General features: G+C 25.2%; 1 protein-coding gene across 13 annotated transcripts in view; it reads left to right on the top strand.

The window, feature by feature from the left end:
- LOC117179162 (ankyrin-3-like) overlaps positions 1-22,177 on the top strand; it is a 645,468-nt gene that overhangs the window by 373,169 nt on the left and 250,122 nt on the right. For all 13 annotated transcript variants that reach the window (XR_004467875.1, XR_004467874.1, XR_004467873.1 and 10 more), the window contains 3 exons: positions 12,002-12,191; positions 16,743-16,878; positions 21,532-21,862. Coding sequence is in view for 10 of the 13 variants with exons in the window: in XM_033370872.1 (XP_033226763.1) it covers positions 12,002-12,191; positions 16,743-16,878; positions 21,532-21,862 (657 nt within the window). In the remaining 3 variants the exon portion in view is untranslated. The remainder of the gene's footprint in view (positions 1-12,001; positions 12,192-16,742; positions 16,879-21,531; positions 21,863-22,177) is intronic.

Here is a 22,177-nt window from a genome sequence, read left to right as displayed (position 1 = left end):
CAAAATAACGTCTACCAAACCTAGAAAAGTCATGAAATTTTGACGGAATTTTACAAACTTTAAAATCTGAATAATTTTATTGCAGGATGCAGTTTCGAATCTTTGATAAAGATGTTTTTTTTTATAAAAAATTTTATTTTTTTATCTTATCTCATTAGTTTTATTATTTATTTATTTTATTATTATTTACTTATTAATATTATCTTATTAATTTTCTAAAAAATCTTAAAATTCTCATAGAATTATTTTTTCAAAGTTCAGTAGAAATAGTTTTACCCTCTACTTTTTACATATTAATCGCATGAAAAAAAGGTTAAATCAGACCTGTGATAAAATTTGAGTTTCGTCAATTATCAGATAAATTCTCTTCGAAACGTAGGTGGCAATCATTGACCCATAATTTTATTATTGCAGTTCGCACAGCCACGGTTCTTTAGCGATTAAGAATATTATAAAATTCATTCTCGAATTATTATCTTGTCCTGGCTGATTTAAAATGCAAAAAACTTTTCTGAAAATGAAATTGTACATAAAAAATTCATTGAGAAATGAGACTTGAGATGAATTTATTACATTATTATTAATTTATTTCAGTCTGTTTATAAAAAAAAAAAACTATACAAATTTCTGCACCATTAATTTTTTAAAAAGAAATGTCAAAATAAGGAATTTAATTTGCTGAAAAAATTTACTTTTAAATGATCCTAAACATAAATATGTTTTATAAAATGTAAATTATTTGTTAATATTGAAAAATAATTTTGTTCTTAACATTTTATTATCGAACTTTGTCCAGTAACAAATAAATTAATGGTACCAACAATACAATTTTTTGCAAAGTTTTAAATAATTCAGGTTTTATTTTTTAACATAAATGGTAACATTAAAAAGTTTCGAAGATTTGAAAATATGTCGGAAAAGAATTTTATAATATTTCAAGACAAAATTTATCGAAAATTTATCTTTTTTTGGTAGAAAATTCACCTATCTGGTTTGAAATTCGATTATTTGGATGAAAATTAACTTTTTTGTTGACAATTCATATTTTTGGGTAAAAAAATATAAATAAATATATATTTCTTTATAGAAAATTCGTCCCTTTTGATAAAAATTTAATATTTAAAAAAAATGCAACTGAATTAATAAAGCACAACAAGAAAATTTAACTATTTTTTGTGAAACTAATTATTTTTGTTTGAATGCTCTACTATTATATTTTCAGATTCAAAATTTAATTGTTATAATTATCAAATTCGTGTTTTTATATTGAAAATTGTTTTTTTTTTCATTAAAAATTCAACAATTTGGTTGGAATTCTTTTTCTTTCTTGATTGAAAAATGTTTCTTGACTGAAAATGCTTTTCTTTTGTAGAGTTGAAAATATGTCGGAAAAGAATTTTATAATATTTCAAGACAATTTTTGTCATTTCTCAGGATTTTCATAAATTTTTGGGAAAACCTTCAATTATTTGAAAAGATATTTGGAAGTTTTGGAAAGATTAGGAAAAAAAATAAAATCTTTAGAAGATTTTGTCTTTTTTGAATAAAAAATGCAACTTTGTTATTAGGAATTAATCTGTTTTTGGTTGAGAATTTAACTATTCTGCTGAAAATTTGTCTATTTTTGTATTTATTCTAATGTTTTTATTCAAAAATATTAAATTACTTTGTTAAAAAATAATTTATTTATTTGAATATTTATTAATTTATTTGAAGATTCAACTCTTTAATGGAAAATGTAACTATTTCCTTGAAAACTCATTTTTTTTTGGTAGAAAATTAATATTCTTGACCGAAAATAAATCTATTTGGTTTAAATTTGAAATTTTTGGTTAAAAATTAACTTTTTTTGTTGAAAATTCATATAATCGGGTTAACAAATGAAACTATTTTGCAAAAACTAATTTTTTGCAAAATTAATAATGCAAATGGTTAAAAAATTATCTTTTTTGTTGAAAAATAATTTGTTTTTGTTTAAAAATATCACTATTCCGTAAAAAATTCATTTTTTAAAAATAAATTTTAAAGTCTTCTCCTTTCAAAAGTTAAAATAAATTGTTAAAAATCTATTTCTTTACTTGAACATTAATCGAAAATTAAATGGAAAATGTTACTATTTCGTTGAATTTTTTTTTATAGAAAAGTAATCTCTTTGTTGGAAACTTCGCCTGCTTGACTTAAAATTCAACTATTTGGTTGAAAATTATTTTTTTGTAGACAGTCCATTGTTGCGGATAAAAAAAAATTAAACTACTGTGTAGAAAATTCGTCTTTTTTGATAAAAATTTGATCTTTTTTTTATTAAAAATGCAACTTAATTAATAGAGCCCAACAAGAAAGTTACAAATTTCAATATCTGGTTGAAAATTAACTTTTTTGTTGAAAATTCTATTCTTGTGTTGATAATTTATATATTTGGGTAGACATTTGATTCATTTTTTGTTAAAAATGCGACTTTTCTGTGGCAAATTAAAAGATTTTAATAAAAATTCAACAATTTTATTTTAAAGTTTTTCTTTTTCGTTAAAAATTCAACTTTTTTGTTGAAAATTGGTCTTTTTGTTTCCTTCTTGATTGAAAGATTGTTTTCGGTTTAAAATTAACTTTTTTTTGGAAATTCCACAATTCAAGTGATTTTTCTTCTCTCTTGAACGAAAAAATTGTATTGGTTAAAAAATCAAATTTTTTGTTGAAAATTAACCAATTTCACCAATTTTATTAAACAATTTTATTTAAAAAATATCCTTTTTTTTAAAAGCCAACTGTTTTATTGAGAATTCGTTTGATAGAAAAATTAAAAATTTGGTTAAAATTTTTCATATTTTAGTTTGACTGAAAATATTTCTTATGTAATTAAAACTAATTGGTAAAAATATCAAATATTGGATACATTTTTCGTTAAAAATTAATTTTTCTGTTTGTTTTAATATTCTTTTTTTTGTTCGAATTGTTTTTTTAAATATATTTTTTTTAAGAACCACTTTGTTAAAACTTTTAATACTTTGTACAAATATTCCAGCTTGGCTAGAAAATTGATAGTTTTCAGTTTAAAGACGCTTTTTTTGGTCTGAAATGTAACTATTATTTTTAAAATTTAATCTTTTTTACTTGAAGATTCAACTATTTTGTTGAAAATTCATCTTTTTTGGATGTGTCCAACTGTTTTTTATTAGAATAGTATTTTTAGTTGAATTATTAAATATACATTACATTTTTCATTGACATCTTATATTTTAATTCAAGAATTCGCTTGAAAATTCATTTTAATGCTATAATTTTAATTTTAGATATCTGAAATTTTCAAAATTTGTTTGGAATTTTTAAAATAATCTTAAAAGAATTATATTTGTATAAATTCAAAAACAAATAAGCAAATAAATTTGAAATTTAGTTATTCGAAATTGTTTATTTTTTATTGAAAATTATTTTTCCACAAAAATAAAAAAACTAGTAACGAAAAAAAGTTTTTAAGATTTCGAAATATTTCGGAAAAGAATTTTGAATATTTTAAGACAATTTGTTTCATTTTTCAGGATTTTATCTATTTTCGGAAAACCTTGACTCAATTCAAAAGATATTGAGAAGTTTCAAAAAGATAAAAAATTATTAAAAGCTTGAGAAGATTTCGCCTTTTTGGTTTAAAAATTCAACATTTTTATGGGAAATTAATTTGCTTTTGGTTGAGGATTTAACTATTCTCCTGAAAAATCGTATTTTTTAAAAGAAATTATAATATCTTATTTTAAAAAGTTGCAACTACTTTATTAAAAATTCATTTATTTATTTCAATATTCGTTTTCTCAGGTAAGGATTCATTTCTTTAATGAAAAATGTAACGATTTCCTTGAAAATTCTTTTTTTTTTGTAGATAATTAATCTTCTTGGTTGAACATAAACTTTTTTGATGTAAATTCATGTATTCTGGTTAAAAAATTAAACTATTTTCTAAAAAAATTCTTTTTTTTTTGCAAAAATTAAATTTTCTTGATTAAAAATACAAATGGTTGAAAATTTATCCTTTTTGTTGAAAATTAATTTGGTTCTGGTTAAGAACAAAACTATTTCGTGAAAAATTCGTCTTTTTTCCAAGAAATTCTAACGTCTTATTTTAAACAGTTTAACTATTTGCTCGAAAATTGATATTTTTGGTAGAAAATTCACCTATCTGCTTTGAAATTCAATTATTTGGATGAAAATTAACTTTTTGGTTTACAATTCATATTTTTGGGTAAAAAATATATATTTATTTATAGAAAATTCGTCCTTTTTGATAAAAATTTAATATTTAAAAAAAATGCAACTGAATTAATAAAGCACAACAAGAAAATTCAACTATTTTTTGTGAAACTAATTATTTTTGTTTGAATGCTCTACTATTATATTTTCAGATTCAAAATTTAATTGTTATTATTATCAATTTTGTGAAAAAAGTCATTCTTCTGGTTGAAAATTCAAATTTTTTATTGAAAATTCGTGTTTTTATATTGAAAATTCGTGTTTTTTTTTCATTTGAATTTCAACAATTTGGTTGGAATTCTTTTTCTTTCTTGATTGAAAAATGTTTCTTGGATGAAAATGCTTTCTTTTGTAGAGAATTAATCACTTTGGTTGGATTTTTTCTTTTTTGTTACAAAGGCGACTTTTCTGATGCAAATTTAAATATTTCTATAAAAATTTATCATTTTTATTTAATTTTAACAATTCTTTTTGTTTAAAAACTCCATTGTTTTGTTAAAAATTCGACTTTCTGGTCAGGAAAGGTTGAAAATTCATCAACTTTAATACAAAATTTGTAATTTTGTTTCCTTCTTGATCAAAAAAATATTTTTTGGTTGAAAATTCAACTCTTTTGGTAAAAATCTATCCTTTTTTGGTTAACAATTTTCGTTTGAGTTCAACTATTTTTTATTTAAAATTAAAATTCAATTAAATATTCAATCACTTTGTTAAAAGTTAAAATACTTTGTTAATTTTTTTTAATTCCTCTTTATTTGAAATTTCATTTGTATTTTGTATAAATCTGATCTTTATCGGTGAAAAATGTAACTATTTTTGGTTGAAAATTAATTTTTTTACTTGAAGATTCAACTATTTTGTTGAAAATTCGTCTTTTTTTAATGTTTTCAACTCTTTTTCATTTAAAATAGTATTTTTACATGAAATATCAATTATGCATTACATTCATCGTTGAGAATTTACTTTTTTTTTATAATTCAACTATACGCTTAAAATTTTTTTTAAATTTTGTTTTAAGATATATGAAATCTTCAAATATTTTTGGGAATTTTTTTTATATAATGTTGGAAAAATTGTATTTGTATAACTTGATAAGAAAATAAGGTATTAAAATTGAAAATAGGTATCAGAAATTTTTTATTTTTCATTAAAAATTATTTTTCCCCAAAAATCGGAAAACTAGCGCGCGTAGCGCGCGATACAATTGAAATTATAAATGAGGTTCGAAAGGAAGGTGGTTGCTGCCTATTTCAAAGAAAGATCTTGCTGATTATTACCATTTTTGTATACATGTTTGTTGTGATTCGTTGTTAATGCTTGCGTATTGTTAGGATTGAGTCATTTAGGTATGGACCAATAATTCAAGTAGATTAAACTTTTACTATTCTAGCTCCTTGTAAATTGATAGTTTTTATTTCAGCACATTCGTTTGAATTGAATTTGAATAAATTTATAATATAAATAATAAAAAATGTAAATAATATTTAAAATTTCATTTAAAAATTGGTTAAAATTTGTATTTTAAAATTCATAAAATTTTCGCTAATCGGCTCTTTAATAATATATTTATCGTTTTATTCTAAATTTTTAATCGCCTTGATATTACTAGGAAAGAAATGGAACTATACAACTGCAAAATTTATTATAAATAGTCTCTTTCTCAATTTTGAAAATTCCTTTGATTTATTAATTTTTGAGCGGCTTGCAATTTACAGATGGTCACTTTTAAAGAAGAAAGGATTTTTTTTTAACGGAAAAAATACCCTTTTTTGTAAATTTCTTTTAGTTTCATAAACTGGAAAATAAATTAGTGTTAGTGAAATCTACTGAAATATAGTTTTATTTATTTATAAAATTTTTTCCAATTTTTTTTTAATGATGTTGTCCCTTACAATTTTTTTAAAAATCGTATGTCGTATGATTTTCAAAAACTTCGTAAGAAGTAATGACAGAAAAAATTCGGCCGAAAACATAATTTCTTAGATAAACAATTCTATTTTTCCGTGAAAATAATCCTTTCTCTTTTTAACGAGAAATTAATATTCATATTACAAATTATGAAGAGGAAAGATGATTTCTCGATTTAAGTGATACAACTTTGAACAATTTCAGTTTTGAACGATTTCTTTTCTTTTTTCAGAGAATAAAAAAAAACTTAATTAATGTCTTATCATTTTTTAATTCTCTATCTGGATTTCTTGCGAGGACTAATAAATTCCCGAAAAATATCTATTCTGATACTGAAATATAAAAAAAATCCGAGTTGGAATATTTTCCAATCTAAACAGTTGAAAAATTGTAAACTTAATTGTTAATTATTATTCAAAAAAATTTCGAGTTGTTTAAATTTGGGAATTTTATAATTTGGAAATTTTCATATGTCGCCAATTTTATAGTATTATATATTTTACAATTTCTGCAATTTTATCTCGATAATTTTCAAAATTCACTAATATTACGAATTTTGGGGATTTTATTATTCGAGAATTTTAAATTGTTGGAAATTTGATAGTGCTAGGAATTTTATTTTTCGAGATTTATCAGTCTTTCCGATTTCCTATTTTTGTATATTTAAAATTTTTGAGCTGTATACATTGTCAAAAAATTCCAAGTTGTATAATTATACGAATTTTTGTTGTTGTGATTTGCAAATGTTCAATTAAAAAAATTAAATATTTTTTGGATTTACGATTCTGTAAATTTTCCAACACAGGCATTTTTTAAAATCAATAATTTCGTAAGCTAAACAATTAGAAAATTGCAAAAAAGCATAAAAAATAAAATATACTTCTATTAATTGAACATGTACATTATTTTATTCATTAGTTTTCTCGGTAATTTTCAAATTTCGCGATTATTATAAAATTTTGGGAATTTTATCATTCGAGAATTTTAAATTGTCGGAAATTGTATAGTGCTGGGAATTTTATTTTTCGAGATTTGTTAGTCTTCCCAATTTTATATTTTTGTACAAACATTTTCTTAATTTGCACATGTTCAATTTAAAAATTTACCATTTTCTTAAGTTTACGAAATTGTAAATTTGCCAGCACGGAAATCTTGAAATTATAAAATTCGGTATTCTAAACAATTAATAAATTGCAAAATAGAATAATAGATAAAATATACTTTTATTTAATGAACTTTTTAAAATTTTATTTTATTATTTATTATTATTAAATCAATTTTTGAATTTTTTAGATTCAGGAATTTCATAAGTCGGAAATTTTATAGTGTGAAATTTTAAATTGTTGGAAATTACCTAGTGTCGGAAATTTTCTATTTTGATTTTTCGGGAATTTTGTTTTATGGATTTTTTCAGTTTTCTCCATTTTTTATTTTTTCAATAGTTCAACTTAAGAATTGTATACATTTCAGTCAAAAAATTCAAAATTGTAATGAGACAGACTTTTTTTAATTTACATATGTTTAATTAAAAATTTGACCAATTTTTGAGACGTACAGTCTGCTTAATTTTACATTTTTCTTTTCAAAAAAAAAATCTTTAAACAACAGAAAACAACTGCTAACTGTTGAAAGCTGTTTTATCCTATTTAACTTTTTGCAGTTAATAAAAGGTTTACGTAATTTAAATCAGTTTTTTATTTAAAGTTCTTCCATTTTCAAAATTATACAAATTTTGTTGACTTAAAATTTTAAATCACATTCAATTTTTTAAAATAATATTTTGGTTTGTACCTAAAACAATAAAAATATTTATTAAAAAATATTATCATTAAAAAAAACATTATTTTTAGTGATAAATTCTAAAACCTACAAAAAATACATATTTATCTAAACAATGTTTTTTACAACAAACTGTTATTTTACTATCGCTTTTCACTAATTTTCGATAAATGGTTGACTTTTAATAATGTATGGCTTATTTTTCTGGAAAAATATTCTCGACAAATTCATTATTTCCAATATCAAGAGTCATTTTTCCGATGACTGAAATCTTTAATGCAATTTTTGGAAAGAAAACAGTTTTTAAACAAATGAATATATCTAAAGATTATTTACTTATATTCGTAATTGGAAATAGTAAAGTTGCAGATAATTTTTTTCAAATAAAATAAGCTATTATATGTTAAAATTCAGCCATTTCAAAAAAAAAATGATTAAGAAACGACAGTAAGAACAAATTCAATTACAAAAACTATTGTTGAAATAATTATTTTTCTTTTGTGAGCCATGACTAATAATAACATTTCTATTCTCAAAAACATAAAAAAAACTTTTTTTTTAGACCTGATTTGAAAATAGAAAATGAAAAAAATTAGTTCCAGAGCGACTCAAAACAACCATTAAATATTTATTTTCCCTTTATGCGACTCAAATAAAAAATAAATTATATTAAACTATCTAGCAATAAGAATTAATAGTGTTAAATAAAAAATAAGAAAATTGTTTAAATTGCCGTTGAAAGTGACTCTTGAATTCTGGGTATTTATAAATAAAATTCAAAGAAAATGTGTCAGTTCTTGTGATCAGGACGAATATTCATCTTCATAAATAAAAGTATGATTAGGAGAGGCATTACGTTCTTTTGAGAGTACACTTCTACTTCTTGGCGCTTAACTGTTTTATTACACACACATTGCTTTTAATTAATTATTAAGTGTGTTTCATTATTTTTAATTATTTCGCAAGCATTATCATTCGAATTGCATACACTCTTATTTATTGTTTCTACATCTATAACCATTGTATGAAGCACGTGTCAAGAGAGCACATCAAATGTCTGCTTTTAAATAGAGATCGTCGCTTTTTCAACTTTTGTCACTTCATCAAATTCTCAGCTTTCCCTAGCAAGTATTTTTCTCTGTTCAAAAAAGTTATCAGGGAGCGGAGTAGAGCCATTATAAAATTGACTTACGAGCGCAGCTCGGCTCTCACATGCGGAGAACCGTCGGCGCGGGAAAGAGAGGGGCGCGAATCAGCGTGCGTGCCTGGCGTGCGCGCGCACACCTGTCGCTGCTCTAGCCGGGGTTCTCCGCATCTGAGAGCCGAGCTGCGCTCGTAAGCTAGCTTCGCACCGTCGAGTGCTAAGGAGAAAACAATAGCACCAAATGCAAGGGACAAAAGTTTATTTTTGTCATATCTTTATCTTAGAAAGAGAACGAAGAATTATGTCGAATAATAAAAGAACAAAAATATAGTTACGTATTTAGTAGGGTGACCAGAGGTGCTTGTTTTTTCAGGACATGTCCTGATTTTCATCACTCTCCCGATTTTCTGAATTTTTGTGCTATGTTCTGCTTTTTTATGCCCGAAAACGAAAATTCGCGATTTTTAATTTTTAAATTAAAATCAAATTTTAATTCAAATCTAAAAAAGTTGAAAGGCGCGAAATTTCACTAAATTTATGAAGAAAGAAAAACATCGATTTGCGTAAAAAATTACAAGTTCTAAAAAGTATTGAAAATAATAAACATTTTGTAGAGATTGTATTCAGTTGTTTAAATGAAAATTTTGATCTCGAAAAAGTCATTTTTGTAATTTATATACATTGGGAATCAACACGGAATTTTATTATTCTGTTCATAATTCCATAATTTTTTTAAAAACAAAAAATCAATCTTTTTAGTTAAAAATTTTTAGCACCAAAATATCACATTTTTTCTCTACTGACTGAAAAAGCTTTTTTGATTAAAATTTTTTTTTTGCTCAAAGATACGTCTGTTTTCGTAGAAATGTCATGTTTTATGTTTGAAAATGCAACTACTTGGTTGAAAAATAAACTTTTTTGATCGAGAATTTTCGAATATCTTGTTAAAAATTTGTGGAACTACTTTGTTCAAAATTTATTTTTCATTATTTAAACATTAATTTTTAACTAAAACTTTTAATAATCCATTTTTGGTTTAAAATTAATTTTTTTAGTGGAAAGTTCATTCCATTTGTTGAAAATTAATTTCTTTAGTTCAAAATTGAAATATTTTGTTTCCTTTTTGTTAAAAATTAATTTTTTCACTGAAAATATAACTATTTCATTTTTTATTAAAAGAATGTCTTTTTTAGTTCAAAATTGATCTTCTTGATTGAAAATTCAACTATTTCCGTGAAGAATTCAACTATCCCAGTTGAAAATTCATCACTTTAGCTTGAAATTAATCGTTATGTTTCAAAATTGAACTATTATAGTTTAATATTCATCATTTTAGTTGAAAATTTATTACTTTGGTTAAAAATGTAACTATGTTCTTGAAAATTCGTTCTATTTTTGTTTGAGAATGCAACTTTTTTTTTTAATTGTAGATTCACCATTTTAGTTAGAAATTCATAACTTTTGTTGAAAATATAATTATTTGGTTCAAAATTTGTTTTTTTTTTCTTGGTTGAAAATTCAACTGTTTCAGATCAAAAATCATAATCTTAGTTAAAAATATATTCTTTTATTGAAAATTTATCATCATAGTTTGAAATTCATTTCTTTGATTATAAATTTTTAAATTGTGTTGAAGATTTTTGTTTGAAAATTCAATTATTTAATTGAAAATTGAATTACTCCATGTTCGATTAAAAATTCATACATTTTGTTGAAAATTCGTCTCTTTTGGGAGAGAAAATTCAATTTTTTGATAGACAATTCATTTTTTTGTTTGCAAATTTAACTATTTTGTTCAAAATTTGTTTTTATGATAAAAATAAATTTTTACGAGAATATCAGCATTTAATTTTAGTTGAAAAACTGATATTTTGTAGCTGAAAATCCATGTCTTTTATTTAAAATTCATGTTTTTTAGTAGAAAGCTAATTTTTGTGAATGAAAATGATTTTTGTTTCTTAAACAATCCTCATTTTAGTGGAAAATTCATTTCATAGGTTAAAAAGTTAACAAGAAATTTTGAAATTAATTGTTCATGAAACAACCTTGTCTATTTAAAAATTACACAAGAAACATTGTAGAATAATAAGAATCTCAGAATAACATCCGTGATTATAATTACTTATAATTAATTATAATTATTTACATTCTTAGGATGTCACGTGATATTTTTACCCGGGAAAATCAAATTATTGTAGAAAAACTAAAGTAAAATTGTAAATTATTTAAAAATTTTAATTTATTAAATAAAACAAAATAGCAACACATAAACGCATATATTCTTAGAAGCAATTTATGGATATTTATTAACAAAATAAGGTTTATTCCCATGCATTTGGTTCATCGTGCTGAGGGAAAAATCCCCAAAGGAACAAAAAATTCGATAATGCAAGTTCAAATTGGGACTTTCTTTTTTTTTCAACACCCCTACTGACCATTTACAGGCCACCATCGAAAATGTTTATTTTCTAAAATTGTCTAAAAATTTCTAAATGTCGAATCGTCTAAAAAATGTTTCCTGTTGGGCCTAAACGAGAAGTATTGTTTTCTCTATAAGAAAAAGGTATCTAAAATCTAAAGACTCTCTAGAAATTTGCCTTTTTTTATTTTCGTAAAATTCTATATTTTTGGTGTAAGTTTATGAGAAGAGATTTTTATAGGACCAACAGAGACAAAGTAAAAAAATCTTAGAAAAAAGATCCTGAAATTTATTTAGGATTACAAATTTGATTACATGGAAGGCCCTAGGAGTAAAGTTTAATAGGGTCGATCAATTTCTGAATTATTTGATTAGTAATCGTTTTTTTATTAGGAAGACTGTATTTAAAATCAGCGCTTCTAAATCTATTCACACACCTCACGTTTTGCCATTTAAATACTAACAGCAGAATGAAGATATTAAAATAATTTGATTGAACTTGTCACGCGTGTTAGGGGGTCAGTCTCGAGCCGTCTGGGAAGATGTGACCGGGTCAACACCATTGACCTTCGTTAAAGATTGTGTCTCCTTCACGACGACCGTGTCTGCCAGATTCTGGCTGATGGACTGCCGAAACATATCCGACGCTACCAAGATGGCTACCGATCTTTATACTCATGCAACACACGTACCTTTCATGGCTAAGTATGTCTTCTAATATGTATATGTATGTCACTAATAAAATCGAATTAAGAGAATATTGCATACCTAGTGCTAACATAGAACGTTTGTAGAAGGTTACTTGTGCTAACATAAGACATTTCTAGATTGTTATTTGTGCTAACGTAGGACATTTATAGAACGTTATTTGTTCTAACGTAGGACGTTCCTAGAATTTTATTTCTGATGACATAGGATGTTCCTAGAAAGGTATTTGTGCTAACATAGGACATTTCTAGAACGTTATTTGTATTAGCATAGGACATTTCTAGAACGTTATTTGTGTTAACATAGGACGTTACTAGAATGTAATATTTGATAACTATAGGACGTTTCTAGACCGTTATTTTTACTAAGATAGGGCGTTTCTATAACGTAATCTGTACGGAAATAGGACGTTCCTAGAATCTAATATTTGTCAACATAGGATGTTTCTAGACCCTTATTTTTGCTAACATAGGACGTTCCTAGAATGTAATATTTGATAAGAATGGACGTTTCTAGAAAAATATTTGTGCTAACATAGGACGTTCCTAGAATGTTATTTCTGATAACATAGGACGTTCCTAGAAAGTTATTTGTGCTAACATAAGACATTTCTAGACCGATATTGGTGCTAACATAGGACGGTTCTAGAATTTTATTTCTGATAACATAGGACGTTTCTAGAAAGTTATTTGTGCTAACATAGGACATTTCTAGAACTTTATTTGTACTAGCATGGGACATTTCTAGAACGTTATTTGTGCTAACATAGGACGTTCCTATAATGTAATATTTGACAACATAGGATGTTTCTAGACCCATATTTTTGCTAACATAGGATTTTCCTAGAATGTAATATTTGATAACAATGGACGTTTCTAAAAAATTATTTCTGCTAACATAGGACGTTCATAGAATGTTATTTTTGATAACATAGGACTTTCCTAGAACGTTATTTGTGCTAACATAGGACATTTCTAGACCGTTATTTGTGCTAACATAGGACGTTTCTAGAATTTTATTTCTGATAACATAGGACGTTCCTAGAAAGTTATTTGTGCTAACATAGGACATTTCTAGAACGTTATTTGTGCTAACATAGTGCGGTTATAGAATTTTATTTCTGATAACATAGGACATTCCTAGAAAGTTATTTGTCCTAAAATAGGAGATTTCTAGAACGTTATTTGTACTAGCATAGGAAATTTCTAGAACGTTATTTGTGCTCACATAGGACATTCGTAGAATGTAATATTTGATAACTATAGGACGTTTCTAGATGGTTATTTTTGCTAACATAGTGCGTTTCTATAACGTAATCTGTGCTAACATAGGAAGTTCCTGGAATCTATTATTTGACAACATAGGATGTTTCTAGACCCTTACCTTTGCTAACATAGGACGTTCCTAGAATGTAATATTTGATAAGAATGGACGTTTCTAGAAAATTATTTGTGCTAACATAGGACGTTCATAAAATGTTATTTCTGATAACATAGGATGTTCCTAGAAAGTTATTTGTGTTAACATAGGACATTTCTAGAACGTTTTTTGTATTAGCATAGGGCATTTCTAGAACGTTATTTGTGATAACATAAGACGTTCGTAGAAAGTTATTTGTGCTAACATAGGACATTTCTAGACCGTTATTTGTGCTAACATAGGACGTTTCTAGAATTTTATTTCTGATAACATAGGACGTTCCTAGAAAGTTATTTGTGCTAACATAGGAGATTTCTAGAATGTTATTTGTACTAGCATAGGACATTTCTAGATCGTTATTTGTGCTCACATAGGACGTTCCTAGAATGTAATATTTGATAACTGTAGGACGTTTCTAGACCGTTGTTTTTGCTAACATAGGGCGTTTCTATAACGTAATCTGTGCTAACATAGGACGTTCCTAGAATATAATATTTGACAATATAGGATATTTCTAGACCCTTATTTTTGCTAACGTATGATTTTCCTAAAATGAAATATTTGATAACAATGGACGTTTCCAAAAAATTATTTGTGCTAACATAGGACATTCATAGAATGTTATTTTTTATAACATAGGACGTTCCTAGAACGTTATTTGTGCTAACATAGAACGGTTCTAGAATTTTATTTCTGATAACATAGGACGTTCCTAGAAAGTTATTTGTGCTAACATAGGAGATTTCTAGAATGTTATTTGTACTAGCATAGGACATTTCTAGATCGTTATTTGTGCTCACATAGGACGTTCCTAGAATGTAATGTTTGACAACATAGGATGTTTCTAGACCCTTATTTTTGCTAACATAGGACGTTCCTAGAATGTCATATTTGATAAGAATGGACGTTTCTAGAATCTAATATTTGACAACATAGGATGTTTCTAGACCCATATTTTTGCTAACATAGGACGTTCCTAGAATGTAATATTTGATAAGAATGGATGTTTCTAGAAAATTATTTGTGCTAACATAGGACGGTTCTAGAACGTTATTTGTGCTAACATATGACATTTCAAGACCGTTATTTGTGCTAACATAGGACGTTTCTAGAAAGTTATTTGTGCTTACATAGGACGTTTCCAGAACGTTATTTGTGCTAACATAGGACGTTCATAGAATGTAATATTTGATAACTATAGGACGTTTCTAAAACGTTCTTTGTGCTAACATAGGATGTTCCTAGAATATTATTTTTGATAACATAGGACGCTTATAGACCGTTATTCGTGTTAACATAGGACGTTTCTGGAACTTCAATTGTGCTAACATAGGACTTTTTCAGAACCTTACTTGTACTAACATAGGGCATTTCTAGAACGTTATTTGTGATAACATAGGACGTTCTTAGAATGTTAATTTTGATCACATAGGGCGTCTTTAGACCGTTATTTGTGCTAACATAGGACGTTTCTGAACGTTATTTGTGCTAACATAGGACATTTCTCATTATGCTGAAAGAATCTCAAGTTCAAAACACATGGTGGACTCCCTGTGAAGTTACAACGCCACTATTGAAAATGAAAAACAGAATTTGAAGTCTGAGTACCTCTTCAATAATTTTACAGTTCTTAATAGATTTCAGCAATAGTTGTGGTCTCTAAGGTGCCAGAAACTCTCTTTTTGAAATTCGAGGGCTAACTTTACACTCTCCCCCACTTTTGTAAAAGTGAACTCTTTTTTGTCGAGTTCGGAGTAGGTTTATCATGGCTCTAGAGTTCCGAATTCTTTTGAGGAATAGCTCAATTTTCTTCTGTGTAATCCTTAGGTCTAAAAGAGTTCTGGCGTTCTATAAAAAAGAATTTCGAAAAAATCACAAACCTAAATAAATAAATGTTGAAACATTTCTCGATAAAAGTTCCACGAGTTCTAATCTTGAGTTCTGGTCCCTCCTAGAATATTTCTACAAAAAGGCATAACACTTCTCCATTAAGGCAAAATTCGAAGAAATACAGCACTTTGTAAAAGTCATCATTTAAAAAAATTTTAAATTTTGAGAGAACCAAGAGTTCTTATTAGACTTCAGTTCCGCCTGAAAGATTTCTATCAAAATACCTGATAACACATTTTCGATCGAGTCAAAATTTAAGAAATTACACTAGTTTAAATATAATCAATATCTTTCAAATTTAAAAATGTTGAAAGTTACAAGAGTTCTGATCAGAGTTCCGCCCCCCCCCCCTCATACTTCTACTAAAAACTTGTGCGACATTTTAAAATTACGTCACAATTCAAAAAACTACAGCACTTTAAAAAACGACCATTCCTTTATTTTGAAATCTTTATTTCTAAGAGTTCTGATCAGAGCCCCCTTCATAAGAGCTCTTCCTAATATTCCCATAGTACTTTTTGATCCAATCACAATTTAAAGACCTACAGCACTTAAAATAACCAAATTTTTTTTCATTTAAAGAACAGAACTCTTATCAGAACTCTTGGAACTCTCAAACATTTTAAATTAGAAAATTTTTGATTAATTTGAAACTGTTGAAGTTTTTTGAATTTTAATATGATCAGAAAGTGCTGAGACTTTTTGGTAGCACCATTCCGGATTAGAACAGAACTCTTATCAGAACTCTTGGAACAATCAACATTTTTAAATTGAAATTTTTTTTTAACTGCTAAACTTAATTGAATTCTGACGTGATCTGAAGGTGCTAAGAATTTTTGGTAGAACTTTTCCATATTTTTGTTTTCTTTTCGAAATTAAATTCTTATAGAACTCGAGAAGTTTTTTGAAACTAAAGAATAATGAAAAAAGTTGAATTTTTGAAAAGCGGGACTTTGCTATTTAATTTTTTTTCTGATATTGGCCATAACTATTTTTTTTAATTCACTATGAACCCTAGAGCTAATTCTACTTAGGACAATACAAAAAAACTAAAATTATGAAAGAGAAACTCATCAGAAGTCGAAAAAAAATTTAATTTGAATTTTAGGGGTGGAACTTCACATAGATTGCTTTTTTAAAAATCTTCTTTGAATTGAGACTTTAATATTGAACCATTTCAAATTCTTGCAAGCATACTGAGTTCCATTATTTCTATAAAAATGATTTTTCTTTCCTCAGATTCGTAGTGTTTGCGAAAAGGAATCACCAATTAGAAGCGAGATTGCGCGTATTCTGCATGACAGATGATAAGGAAGACAAAACTTTAGAGCATCAGGAACACTTTACGGAAGTGGCTAAGAGCCGAGATGTTGAGGTATTATTCATAATAAAAAAAAAATCTTTTCTTAAATTTTGTCAGGGTGTCTACCTGATTGATGAACCGACAAAAAGCCGGAAATTTTTTAAAATAATTACAATTTGATTTAGAACGGGGTATTTTTGAAAATAATGATAATTTTGAGTTGAATCAGAAAATTTTTCAAAAGAATTATAATTCTGAGTTTTACCTGGATTTAAAAAGAAGTATAATCTTAAATTGAAAAGTGAATTTTCGAAAAAAATTACAACTTTGTCCGAAAACAGGGAATTCCCGAGAAGAATTATGATTTTGATTTTGTATCGCGAATTTTTAAATATATTTTTTATATATTTTCAAATTTTCGCGAATTATTTGAAAACTTGTTAAAATCTTTGTTAATTTTTTCGAAATCTTTTTGATATCTTTGAAATTTTTCTGAAATGTTTTTGAAATTGTTTTCAATTTAAAAAAAATGTTTTGCAATATTTTTTTAAGTCTTTCTGAAATTAATGAAATCTTTGCGGAATTTTCTGAAATATTTTTTAATCTTTTAAATGTTTTAAATCTTTGAAATATTTTTAAATATTTGCAATCTTTTGGAATCTTCAAATCTTTATAAAATCTTTAAAGTCTTTTAGATGTTGTCAAATTTTTGTGATTTGAAACTGAGAATTTCAGAAAAATTATCATTTTTAATTTGTAAAAGTGTATTTTTTTAAATAATTAAACCTTTGACATATTTTTAAAATTTTCGTGAAGATTTTAAAAATCGTTTGACATGTTTGAAATTTTGAAATTTAAACAAATTTTCTCAAGTATTTGCGAAATCTTTGTATCCTAATTCTATCTATATATCCTTTGTATCCGGAATTTCCTAAAAGAATTATGATCTTTTGGAAATATTTTTGAAAAAATTTGAAATATCTTGAAAATCCATAGAATCTTTGTGAAATTCTTGAAATATTTACAAATATTTGTAAAATCATTGAAATTATTTGAAATATTTCTAAAATCTTTCTCATATCTATGAAATCTTTGCGAGGTCTTCTAAAATATAATGAAATCTTTTAAATATTTAAAATCTTTGAAATATTATGAAAGGTTTTAAATCTTAAATTTTTTAACCTTTTTGAAATCTTTTTGAAATATTTGTGAAATCTTCTGAAATATTTTGCCATCTTTGAAATCTTTGTGATTTAAAACACAGAATTTCAAAAAATTAATAATTTTAAGTTGGAAAAGTTATTTTTCAAAAGAATTTAATAATCTTATTGTAATCTTCAAAATTTTGTTGTGAAAATTTTCAAAATTATTTGAAATGCTTGAAATCTTTTTGAAATTTTATAATTTTTAAAGTTATTCGTAATTTTTAAAAATATTTTCGAAATCTTCGAAACCGTCTGAAACGTGTTAAAATATTATAATTCTTCGTTACTTTGAACATGGAATTTCCGAGAAGAATTATGATTTTTATTTGGCACCGCACATTTTTGAATATTTCTCAAATATGTGAAATCTTTGAAAAAAAAAAAACGTTACAATCTTTCTGATATCTTTGTGAAACGTCAAATTTTTGAATATTTTTTAAATCTATGAAATCTTTGCAAAAAAACGTTACAATCTTTCTGGTATCTTTGTGAAATCTTTTTAATTTTTTTGAAATAATTTGATATATTTTTTAAATTCTTGAAATCTATGTGAAATATTTTTAAATATTTGGAATCATTAAAATATTTTGAAACCTGTACATCTTTGTGAGCTCATTGATATTTTTGTGCATTTTTTTGAAATATTAGAAATCTTTCTGACATATTTGAGGTAATTTTTATGAAAATAATTACAATTTTAACATAAAATAAGGAATTTCTGAAAAGAATTATTATTTTAATTTGGAAAAGCGAATTTTTTGATATATTCAAAAAAATTTAATCTTCTCGAAATATTTGAAAGCTTTTTAAATCCTTCTTAAATTTTTTCGAAATTTTTTTGATATCTTTGACATCTTTCTGAAGTGTCATTCTAAAAATTTTAAAATATTTGCGTAATTCTTTCAATCTTCCGAAATATTTAGTAATCTTTGTAATTTTTTAATTCTTAGTTATTGGAAATGGGGAATTTCTGAAAATCTAATCAAATTTTTGAACATTTTTCAAACCTGTGAATACTTTGAAAAAGACTTTACAATCTTTCTGATATCGTTTTGAAATATTATTAATATTGTTAAAATAATTAGAAATATTTTGGAAATTCTTGAAATCTTTGTGAACTATTTTGAAATATTTGGAATCATTGACAAATTTTGGAATCATAAAAATATTTTGAAGTCTGTACATATTTCTGAAATCGTTATGAGATCACTAATATTTTTGTGCATTGTTTTTAAATCTTAAAATTCTTTCCGATATATTCGCAGTAATCTTCCGAAAAGAATTATGATTTTGATTTGGAACAGTGAATTTTGGGATTTAGTTTTTAAATCTTAAAAATCTTTGCTAAATATTTGAAAGTCTTCTAGCATATATTGAAATCTTTTAAATATTAAAAATTTTTGTGTAATCTGTCAAATATTTTTTTGAAATCTTTCGAATTCTTTTAGATGATTCTCAAATGTTTAAAATATTTGCGTCATTTTTTAAATCAAATTTTTAAATATTTTTCAAATCTGTGAAATCTTTGAAAAAAAAAACTTTGCACTCTTTCTGATATATTTGTGAAATCTTTGAAATCTTTTTTAAATAATTTAAAATATTTTGGAAATTCTTGAAATCTTAGTGAATTATTTTGAAATCATTAAAATATTTTGAAATCTGCACATCTTTTTGAAATCTTTGTGAGATCATTGATATTTTTGTAAAATCTTAAATCCTTTTAATATATTTGAATAAATCTTCCGAAAATAATTACAATTTTGACATAAAACAAGGAATTTCCGAAAAGAATGATGATTTTTATTTGGAACAGCGAATTTCTCGATATATTTTTTAAATCTTTAAACTCTTCGCGAAATATGTGAAAGCTTGTTAAATCCTTTGTCAATTTTTTGAAATATTTTTGACACCATTTTGAAATATTTGTAACATTTTTTGGAAATATTAAAAAAGGTTTTGCATAATTTCTGAAATTTTTGTAAAATCATTGTTAAATATTTTCAATCTTGGAAATATTTATGTAATTATTAACTTTTTTTGTGAAATATTTTGAATTCTTTTAAATGATTATGAAATATTAAAAATATTTGCGTAGATATTTAAATCTTCCGAAATATTTTGTAATCTTTGTAATGTTTGAAATCATGGTCATTTGAAACGGGGAATTTCTGAAAATAATTATGATTTTGATTTGGAACGTCAAATTTTTGAATATTTATCAATTCTGTGAAATCTTTTAAAAAAAGTTTACAATCTTTCGGATATCTTTGTAAAACATCAAATTTTTTGAATATTTTTCAAATCTGTGAAATCTTTTTAAAAAACGTTACAATCTTTCTGATATCTTTGTGAAATATTTTCGAAATAATTTAAAATATTTTGGAAATTCTTGAAATCTTTGTGAAATATTTTGAAATATTTGGAATCATTAAAATATTTTGAAATCTGTAAATCTTTGTTAAATCGTTGTGAGATTGCTGATATTTTTGTGTATTGTTTTGAAGTCTTTAAAATCTTTCTGATATATTTGAAGTAATCTTCCGAAAAGAATTACAATTTGACATAAAAAAAGGAATTTTCGAAAAGAATTATGATTTTGTCCTAAAATGGGGAATTCTCTAGAAGAATTTTGATTTTGATTTGGAATAGAGAATTTTTTAATATATTTTTTAAACCTTCAAAATCTTTGCAAAATGTGTGAAAGTTTGTTAAAATTTTTGTGAATTTGTTTGAAATCTTTTTGATATCTTTGACATTTTTCCGAAATATTTGTGATATTTTTTGGAAATATTTTAAAATGATTTGCAATATTTTTGAAATCTTTGTGAAATCATTGTTAAATATTTTAAATCTTGGAAATATTTATGTAATCATTAACATTTTTGTGAAATCTTTTGAATTCTTTTAAATGATTCGGAAATATTTAAAATATATGTGTAATTTTTTAAATCTTCTAAAATATTTTGGAATGTTTGTAATGTTTGAATTTTTAGTTGCTGGAAACGCGGAATTTCTGAAAAGAATTATGATTTTTATTTGGAACATCAAATTTTTGAATATTTTTCAATTCCGTGAAATCTCTGAAAAAACTTTACAATCTTTCTGATATCTTTGTGAAATCTTTTAAATCTTTTTGGAATAATTTGAAATATTTTCAATCATTAAAATATTTTGAAGTCTCTACATCTTTCTGGAATCGTTGTGATATTTATTGAATTCGGATAATGAATTTTCCAGAAAAATGACAAAATTGCCGGAAAGAACTATATTTCTGACATGAAACCGGGAATATTACAAAAGAATTAAAATTCCGAATTAGGCCCTGAGAATATAAAAAATAATTCCCAATTCCCAGACCGGAAAAATACAAAATTGACCAGTAAAATCAAGAAAATAACCAGGGATTTAAAATCACCTATCAGGGAGACACCCAGCTTTTCCAAAATTGGCAAGAAAATCTGAAAATATTTTGAAAAATCTTGATTTTAAAACGTTTCGCACTGTTATTTTTTTTTGGCAGGTTCTTGAGGGTAAAACCCAATTTATGGAATTCGCGGGTAATTTAGTGCCTGTGCTAAAAAGCGGAGAGCAACTTCAATTGCCATTCAGGGCTTTCAAAGAAAATAGAGTTCCCTTTACGGCAAGGATAAAGGATCCCGATGCCGCTGACATGATGGGAAGAATTATGTTCATGAGCGAGCCGAAAGTAGCAAAGGGCGATCAACCGCAAACGCCTATTTGCACTTTGAATATTCTTTTACCAGAGAAAATTTCACCGGATGCCGCACATTCTGAGCTGGATTTACTAGAATTGTCCAAGAATTACAGCTTCCTTCGAGATGGTGGAATAAGTAAGTGCAAATTCCACATTTCACTATTTTTAACGTTTTAAAATCTGCAATAATTCGTCTCGGAACATTTTCTATAAATTTTCAAATTATTGAACTATTAATGCTTTTAATTTGAAATATCTTGAATATTATACACTTTTTTAACGTTTTCAGTTTTAAATTCATTACCATTATGACTTTAAATTGAAAAATATTTTAAAACTGGGCTGATTTAGTGTAGATATTAATATAAGAATTACGTTTAATCGCAAAAATAATTGAAAAGTTAAGAATAACCATTATTATAAATATCAGTATTTGTCAGATATTTTTATT

This window comes from Belonocnema kinseyi, chromosome 8, assembly GCF_010883055.1.
Source record: "Belonocnema kinseyi isolate 2016_QV_RU_SX_M_011 chromosome 8, B_treatae_v1, whole genome shotgun sequence".
In the NCBI taxonomy this organism is placed as follows: domain Eukaryota; kingdom Metazoa; phylum Arthropoda; class Insecta; order Hymenoptera; family Cynipidae; genus Belonocnema; species Belonocnema kinseyi.
The sequence above is the reverse complement of the archived record's forward strand: the minus strand, read 5'-3'. Positions and strand labels throughout refer to the sequence as shown.